We start from the raw sequence: 9,410 nt of genomic DNA, 5'->3' as shown, positions 1-9,410 counted from the left end.
TCGAATATTTCACACAGAGAGGAGGTAGGATGCCATTAGAAAACCAAGTCATTAACTCTGTTTAATCAGATAAGTGACACTGTCAACATGATTGTCAATTGTACAAAAGATAAGTTAGAAATTGTTTTCATATGCTAAAAAGAATATAGATATTTGCCATTTTTCCAAAGGCTGCAAAGTTTGGACAGTATGGTAAGATGGACATCCAAGTTTGCTGTTGCAAACATCTAATCACACATTATCTAGTGCACAAATGTAAAAAAGACATAATTTATCTCTGGCTAAAGTGAAAAAATAGAATATGGAAATACTTCCCCTCTTCATGTTTAGCCACTCACCATCTAAACAGCTTCATACCTCTTGGGGTTTCAGTACTTGAGGCCACACAAACTAAACTAAGGGGAGAGAATCTAAAGTAGCAACATACAGGAGGTCCACAATCTATCAACCCTCAATTTCAGAACTAGATTTTGTCAGAGATATTTGTGTGTCCTCTGGAGTAAAGAAGAGTTCTTTAGCAGGGAGAGTGGAAGTGTACTGACTTTCAAAGTCTGCATGGAAAACCAGTGTAGGACCAAACCCCTAAAAAGGGAACAAGGATAAGTCACACAGGAATCACAATAAATGTTGGGGATTTGTCCTTCGTTAAAAGCTCTATTTCATATCCTTGTTTGCTGCGAGATAATGACTCATCAGTAGCAGAAGTGAGGGGAAACCATATTCTTCCAGAGAACAGGGAGCTCTGAGGCTAAACTGATGGCCTCTTCCAAAGTGAAGAACACTGAACGTGCTGCTGAGGGAAGGGCTTTCCATGGCTTGCCCAGGTGAGCCAGTGGGAAGGGTGCTCTGGCAGAGGCTGGCAGGAACCAAGTGGCTTTGATCCTGATGTCTGCAGGGAATGTCACTGTCCCAGTGACTGGCCTTATTGGCTGAGGCTGTGACTCATCTCAGCTTGCAGTCATGAAAGCGAATTCCAGCCCTGGTGATAAGAGTGCCTTGGAATAATTAAAATTGCTGTCACACATGGTATTTTCCTGTTCAATCTGTGTATCTTTATAAGCTGTATATCTTTGCCAGGCACTTAGAAAGGCTTAGTTCTGGAGCAGCAATGGATTAACTCAAATTGCTGAGTCTAGGGTATATTTCTCTACATTCTGTAGGCAGTTCCATACTGTCCCAATGAATTCCATATGAATGTTCTGTATAAATTTTGTTCAACAGAAGCAGAAGTCAGCTGTGTTTGGAAGCTGTGACCTTTCCATATAGTTTCTCAGTTGCCCACTGGACACACATACAGTGCACTCCGAGTCTCTGACAGCTTTCAGTGATAACCCTGGACTTCAGTGAAAAATTCAATTTACCTGTTAACTCTACTGGTATTCTTTTCAATGAATTGCACTTGAAAGTAATTGCACGAACCTGTAGCTGCACTTCTGAATGCCTTTCACATACAACACTTCCCCATGCTGCATTGGCAACTTACTTCCTTCAGCCCCAGCCTTACAGAGGTTTCAGGCTCTAGCTTCTTCTCATACACTTTGTAACTAGAGGTTCCTCGATTATTAAAAACATGTTGTGTCCTGGACTTAGCTCAGCTTTTCTGGAAAGCAATCATCTGGAAGTCAGCCTGGGATCCAGCTGTGTCACATGGATTTTCCCTGCTTTCTGAAACCATCTGTTCCACTGCTTGGGAAGTTTCTGGGTCCTGGGAGCAGGGACTGTCCAGGGTGTCACCGCTGCTGTTGCAGTGCAGAGGGGAGGCCATGTCAGAGGGCTGCTCTGAGGGTTTCCCTGGAGCAGGAGGCAGGGGCACGGACAGAGGGACATTCATCATGTAGAACACATTACCCAGACGTCTGGACACCTTTAAAGACAAAGGCACAATTGCAGCAATTACTTCTTCCTGTTAAAGCCATTAAACATCAAGCCTGACTCTGGTGCAGCAGCACCAGGGACATCCCAGGCATCCCAAAGGGTTATCAAATTCTTGTGAAAAAAATCTTTTCCATTTTCACTCTCTTATATTTTTCTAGGCCCAGGTTGTGGAAGGAGCTTGTCAATACCCATCTTAGGACTGTTGGGCCTGACAGCAGGATCCTCCTGCTCCCAAGGTGCTGCAGCACCCAGGGAGAGAGGTGAGGCAAACTGCCAGCCAGGAGTGGGGCAGGTGGCTGGAATGAGAGGAGAGTGAGAGGGTACAAGGGGTTAAAGAAAATGAAAAGAACCATCAACAGAAACACAGAGAGAGCTGATATTAGTGGATGAAATTAAGGGCAGAAAACTGCAAACAGAGAGGGACAGTCTGCTCCTGAAAAATGCATGGTTATATTCCTTACTGTCTCCCTGTGTGCCGTGGTAACATACAGGGAAGCAAAAAAAAACCCAAAAAACTTTGTTGGAGTAAATTATTTTCTCCCAATATTGTGGCAGTTACCAGTGAAAAAAAGTGCTTTAGTTTGGAAAAAATTCCCTTCTGTCATCTTCTGGCATTTTCATGTCTCTGTGACTCATCATCTTGGCATACATTTAATGGTCATACCTGAGAGCGGATTTTTAATGCTGGTCCAAGTTTTAATCCCATTGTATCCAGGAGATGTTCCTCTGTTAGCAGTGGAAGGGTTTCTCCATCAATAGCATGGTCTTTAAATATCTGATGAAATGATAAAACACATCATAGTGTGCTAAAATAGACTTTGGTTGTTATTTTTCATGCATAACCCTGAGGCGTAAACAAAGGCATAAAAAGAAGAAATAATAATTTTACTGTTTTATCTTTGTATTTATCTCCTAACTGCACAAAGAAAATTACTATTATACTTGTAACTTTGGGACAATCAACTACCCTCCCACATTTACATTTGCTTGCTCATATTTAAATCTAGATGGTCCTAAAAACCTGAAAATGTGGTGAATGTTAATAATCACCTGGGCATAATCTGAGCAGCCTGGGAGGCTGACAATGAAGTTGTGCACATCATCAACTGTCCACTTGCGAATGTCTTCGACAGAAGAAAGGTCTTCTCCATTCAGGATCAGGCCATGGGCTCCTTTGAGGAGGAAACACAGCAGTTATCTTGGTAGAATTTTGCTGGCATGTCAGGAGAAAATGAATGTTATCATAGAATTTTTGCACCTTTTCAGAACCTAATATATTAACAGCAGGGTGTGGTCACTTGCAGATAGAGGAGTCCTAGACGCAAAATCACCAGGTAATGAGCAGAACCTGGTTCTGAAGGGTTTTTTTTGGTGGCTTCTTTTGTTTACTGCTGGCACTGTACCTACCAGTCGCTACACATAAAATCATGCTGCAAGACTTCCTCTAATGAGTGCATTATCCAGTGCTTTTTCTTCTTTAGACTCTACTGTTACTTTAATTTGACTAATATTTCAGTAGAATGGATCCAAGCCTTTGCTAGTCTATACTGCCTACTGTGAGTTAGGACATATGGAAAAGTTGTGGGCTGAAGAGAGAGGCTAACTCACAACTTCTTTCAGCAATTTTGTTTATTTTAATTGAAACTCCTTTTTAAAACATGAATTGAATACAGATATTACTGTTTGCAGCATTAGAACTCTACTTTAGTTGCAATGACTCTACCCTACCAAAAATTCACTTAAAACAGAGAGAAGAATTGAGAGACCAAATCAATAAAACCAGATTATATCAACATGTCACTCTAATCTGGAGATCTGACAAACCTGGAGGTAGCAATGGGTTGTTGGGCACTGGAAATCCATATGGTAAAGCTGAGAATGGGATTGCAGAAGGGTACAGGTACTTGTCATCAAAAGCAGCACAGGAGCTGTTGGCTTCCTTCTCATTTGTGTTGCTGCAGCTGGTCGTTTCAGTAGGAATTTCGTGAGTAGCACAGTTTTTTCTCAAGCCTTGTTCAAACTCTTTGCAGTTCTTGGCAACTGCAGCTGGCTCAGTCTGGTTTTTGCTCTGCTCATGTTTGTTTGGTGCCTCCACTTCTACTTCCTTCTTGTCTTCTTTCTCATCTTCCATTGCAGCTGAGGCAGAGTCTGTGGATTTGTCATCAGCCTGGTTCTTTGTGCCGTTGGCACTGCCCTCGGCAGTTTTGTGATTTCCAGCTCTTCTCCCTGGGCGACGCCCCCTCTCCCTTTGCAGGGTGGTGACTGGCGGGTACGGGCTGCTTGCCATGAGCATGGTGTTGCCATGGATCTCATCCAGGGTGGTACGATGGACATACAGGTCGTTGGCATGGTGCCCTTCAGGGAGTCTGTGTCTGCCACGGAAAGCAATGGGACTCGCTGGCATCCCATGGTAAAGGAAAGGGGCTTCCAGGCCCAGGAGTCCTTTCCGATGGGCTTTCTCCATTTCCTTTTGCTGAAAGATAGCACTCATCTCCATTTCCATTCTAAGAGACACACAGAGCAGGAGCAGTTAGGGCAGCTCGGTTCCTTTATCACCTTTTTTTTATTCAGCAGCAGAATAAAACTCAGATAAACGAACAGGCAAGAGTACTGCTTGTCTTGTCTCTCCCCTACATTGTGTGAGAGGGTACAAACTGCAGATGGAATGGCAAACCTGGCTGTATTTAGTGTACTGTCAGATACAGATAGTAAGCTAAAAGAAAGGGAAAACATATCTTCCATGTGATGGCTCTGGAAAATGCTTCAGACAAAAAAGTATTATTTGCATATTGGCAATCCAGACATGAGGATTATATTCACATTTGGAAAACAGTCTCCAGAGTCATAAGGGTTGAAGACTAAAGAAAATAATTGATTTATTATCAATTTATTTAAGTGATTTATTTAAGTGATTTATTATCACTCAAAAATTTGTAGTGAAAGCTGCAGAATTCTAGTGATATTGTAAATTATAAACAACAAGAATGACATCTATCGATACCATGGAACCTGTTATCCATGGAACCTGTGCATCTATTCAGAGAAAGCTAATGCTAAGTCTCTTGAGTAACCCTCCACTGTGCCTGGCACCTGAGGATGGTTCTGAGAGTGTGAAAGGGTGAGATCCTGGTGGGAAGTGTTCAGCTGATCTCCTTCCTTCTGGATGAATGCTCCAGAGTCTGTGCCAGCTTCCTGCTCCTGTTATAGTGGATGGGAGGGCTTGCCAGTGGGATACAGAGCATACATGTATTTGTATTGTATTTGTAATAGTAGTATTTGTCCCTGCTGTACCAACCTTTGCTGGCATCAGCTTCCTCTGGAGCCAGGTCAGTGATCAAACAGAAAGGTAAAGATCCTAGAGGAGCTTTGAGGAACTTTCAGTGGGATTTCTGCATCTTTGGGAAAGACCCTATGAAGTAAAGCACTTTAAAGTGCATCAGGATAGCTTTCTTAACACTGCAATGAGTATAACAGGTCACAGACAAGTCTGTGAGAGTCTGATCTTCAGAAGAGTGTAAAATTGTCAGGAAAACAGTTTGGGTAGAAACTATCTATACAGATTTTTGGTATGAGGAGGAATTATTTGATCACATCATTCAGGTTTTTTTCTCTGCTTTGTTTTAATCTTTGAAACAACCTCCAACTTATTGATTTTCTGCTTTCAGAGATACAAAAGAAGTGTTTTGTCTATGTACAGTGTCCTTGTACATTTTGCCTGATTGTCATTACTCCCACCCAGCTCTTGAGTTGACAATAAACAGCAGAAAGCATTACATTCCTGTCTCCTCCTCCAGCTGAGATAGTCTGTTCCTGTCAGGACTAGCAAACAGAGCTTTAGGATGAGGTAGAGTCCCTTGGAGAACAAGGACTTGAACCCAGGTGCTCAGCAGCACAGCTGCCCCAAGTGCAGGAGACTGTTAACACCTGGTTTCTGGAGCAGCTGAAAGGAGCAAGTGCAGCCCTAAAGGTGACCTGTGCTGCAGAGAGCCGTGTGGACATGGTGGAAATTGTGAGGGTGGCTAAAAACTGGGGTAAAAGGTTTTTAAGGTGTAGGTGAGCTCTTTCATGCTGGAGTTTTGCTGTTTAGTGGGCTGAGGGAAGAGCCTGAACAGGTAGGACCAGCTCTGATGTGGCTGTGGGTGTATGAGATGGCCACGTTTGCTGCTTGTTATTTCACTTGTTTTTCTCAGGGTTTTTGCCATGTGGTAAGAGCTATAGGAAATGCATTGCTGATGCAAATCTTGTGCTTGGAGGAGTTCAGTAATCAAGTTTTGCTGACATAAGAGCTTAAAACATTTCTGTCATAATTATTTTCCAGTGAATGTACAGAACCTGGCTGTTCTTTGCTCTTACTCTCACTGTGTGAGGGGCACTAGCACTGAGTAGTGCAGCCCAGTGCAGGAGTGGCTGAGGTTAGAGCTCCTCTGTGGAATTGGTGTGGCCATGAGGGAGGGCACTGCTGGTCTCTTAACCAGCTACTGACTACACTGAAACGGCTACAAATAACTGGACTTTCTACAGTCACTCTGCTATTCCAGCTCTTTGGTCAAACTAGGAAAGCTGCCCACCCTGCTAGGGTGGAGACAGCCGCTCGTCCCAAGGGTCCAGCTACAGGCTTAAAGTGTTGTGTGTGATATCACACAGCTGCAAAGTTTGAATTTGTTTCTGAACTTTTGTAACTTCAGGGTGTTTGGACCTGCAGTTCAAGGCCTGTGGCTGCAGCTTGTTCTTTTCTTTAACTAAGCTAAGGGGTTTGTTTATTTTTGTGGCATCATTTTAAGAATAAAAGCAAAATACGGCAAGCAGAAAGTCAGTAGCTTTAGGCCTTAATTGATACTCAAGGGCCTTCTCCTTCTTTGGGTGACTTGAAAAACAATCTCAATCACTTTGCTGCTTTAATCCTGGCATTCACCTCAGAGCAAAGCTCGCTATTGATTACCTGGCAATATTTTGCTTCTGAACCAGTTCTTGTCTTCTGGCCACAGCTTCCATGGATTCTTGTTGCAGAAAGCTGTATCCTTAGAGGGAAGGGGAATAAAAACATCTTTAAAATTCACTGGTTTCCTCATGCAAATGCACAACCCCCAAAGCAATGCAGAGACACTTTAAAAAACTTTGTAAGTCTTCAACTGTGGGCTTTACCAGGAAGGTGACAGGATTTCAAGTTAAATCCTATTTGTTATCATTGTTTTGGTGGCAACTTGTAGCAAGAACATGAAGTCCATTATCAGGTGTTTTCAGGATCAGATCTGTAGTTAGGAATACCTGCCATTAACCACAAAGGGTGGTTTTATTTGGTGACATATGCCTTTGAATACATATAACTGCTCAGAAAATAATAGCCCTCAGTTGAGCAAAGCAAACCTGCTCCTTCAAGACTGCTTTCAGCCTGGAGGCTGTGTAATTTTAAATTACATTTCCTCTTGAGATCCATGTTAAGGCAGGGAAAGAAGCTGAAATCAGAAATTTTTCTTGGTGTATTGATGTGACATTAAAAATGCATTCACTCATCTCAAAGAAAAACTCTTGAGCTCATTTTGTATAAAGTAATATGTAAATTTTTGTGCAGCATGACATGAGTGCCATAGTTGTGATGTCCAGCCTTCCCCTTGGAGCTGTGTCCTCTAATTTTGAGCCTTTATTAAAAAGGACTTGTATTTGCCCTACATGAATTAAGTGGCATGTGGTATTACCATTACAGCATATGATCAGTATAAAGCAGCCAATACTCATATGAGAGCAAGAGAAAAATGTAATGTAAAAGTGTTGATGAGGAGCTATTTTTTTAGCTACAGTATTTTGTTTGGGTGTGACAATGCTTGGAAAATACAAAAAAGAAAAGGGGGGAACAAAAACATGCAAAAACTCTGAGAACTGTATTTAACAAAGGCTAGAATGGACATGCTTAGACCTAAACTGGCACAGGCTGCCTCTTTTTAGTGAGGCTGTTTTTCTAAATAAAATAAACTGTTATTGACACTACCTATAAACCTATGGAAAACTAGCAGATGCAGCTGGCTTTCTGATCCACATGGTCCCACTTCTCAGGATGCAGAGGGTGCTTTGTTACCTGGGCCTGGGTAGACACGGTTGGACAGCAGGTTTGGCATGTTGGGGTGCTGTGGGACTGTGGGTCCCAGGTGGGATGCTATGTGGATTTGTCTGGGGTCAGCTGAGGCCATCATTTCAGTTGAAGGTAGCAGATCTCTGAGAGGAAAAAAACCCATTCAAATATACAGAGGATATCGTTTAGTTAATAATAACCAAAGGTCTTTACAACCCCAGAGACAGCACACACAGAGCGATTAACTGCAGTGCTGGAACAGGAATTGGTGCCCGGTACCTGTCCACCAGTCGCGGCTCAAACTGGGCGGGGATCGCCTGCATCCTCTGCTGGCCCGGCCCCATCAGCTGCGGGTTTACTGCCATCAGCTGGTTCCTCATCAGCATCTCCTGCCGCTGCCGCAGCTCTGCAAGGCACACACAGTTCTGCTCTCAGTGGGGCAAGTTAGGAAGTGATTCTGGCTGCGGTATAACCTTACCAGAAAAAAATGTTTTGTTTTGTTTCCTCTAGTGCAATTCACACCCTTTTTTTTTTTTTTTTTAATAGCAGCAACTGAAAACATGTTTTCACTGACACCTGAACTACGTTGCTTAAGTAATGTAGATTTATTCAATCAAACTGCAGTAAAAAGAAATAGGATGTGCTCAGTCAAGTGTATCAAAGGACAAATTACAATGAATAATAATTTACATAGTACTGTGAAATGGAAAATAGCCATGGATGTTAAGTTCTTTGCTTGAGAGGGTTTTAATTTCAAATATGGGTTCATTTTGAGAAAAGTCATACTAGGTGGAACCTGCATTGTCATGAGAAAGCAGCTCTAGAAAAAAAAGCCCACAATGGTGAGCCAGAACATCATAATGTCCAGCTGTGGCTTTTGTTCTGAGTTCTTGTGTGCCATTTACTTGTCTTCCAGATGCTCAGCATCTCTTAATCAAATACTGAATTCCAAGAGCCCTCTGTGTTAATATTTTATTACCTTAAGCAAAATATTTCTGCAGTCACTCCTACGATAAATTTGAAACAACCTTTTAAAGACATCAAACCTGCTGCTGGCTGTTTCTTGTAGGTTGTAGATACCAGCAATGCTGTAAGCACGTGTGCAGTGGGGTTCCTTGCTGCTCACCTCCTGCTGCCATGCCGCCTGCCAGCCGGTACAGGTGCTTTTCCTCCAGTGATCCCTGCTCCCCCAGCATGGACATCTTCCTCATGTGCTCCCGGGGAGTCATGCTGCAGGGAGACAGCAACAACTCTGCTGCTGCAAAGAGCTGAAGCAGCAGCACCAAAGAGAGGAATAAGACATTCAACAATGAGAAACAGAGAAGGTTGTGCAGGTGGTTTCCCAGCTAAGCAGGTCACAGCTGGACCCTTCCATGCCTGTGGGTTTTAGTGTTTTCCATGTGGAAACTTCCAGTTTTCAGGACAATGCAAATATTGCCCTTGCTTGCACTGAGTTGTTGGATCCTACAAT

The 9,410-nt window shown here is 42.8% G+C and overlaps 1 protein-coding gene across 1 annotated transcript; it reads right to left on the bottom strand.

Moving 5' to 3' along the window:
* Positions 1-1,591: 1,591 nt before the first annotated feature.
* On the bottom strand, positions 1,592-9,168 carry SAMD7 (sterile alpha motif domain containing 7). Its single transcript, XM_041468053.1, has 8 exons — positions 9,066-9,168; positions 8,219-8,345; positions 7,946-8,082; positions 6,815-6,893; positions 3,700-4,379; positions 2,926-3,047; positions 2,540-2,650; positions 1,592-1,864 (listed from the first exon to the last, which is right to left on the bottom strand). The coding sequence occupies exons 1-8, from the start codon at positions 9,166-9,168 to the stop codon at positions 1,592-1,594; spliced, it is 1,632 nt and encodes a 543-aa protein (XP_041323987.1).
* Between the last annotated feature and the right edge of the window lie 242 nt (positions 9,169-9,410).

This window comes from Pyrgilauda ruficollis, unplaced genomic scaffold (assembly GCF_017590135.1).
Source record: "Pyrgilauda ruficollis isolate IOZ18807 unplaced genomic scaffold, ASM1759013v1 scaffold21, whole genome shotgun sequence".
Lineage (NCBI taxonomy): Eukaryota > Metazoa > Chordata > Aves > Passeriformes > Passeridae > Pyrgilauda > Pyrgilauda ruficollis.
This window is presented reverse-complemented; position numbering and strand designations above follow the sequence as displayed.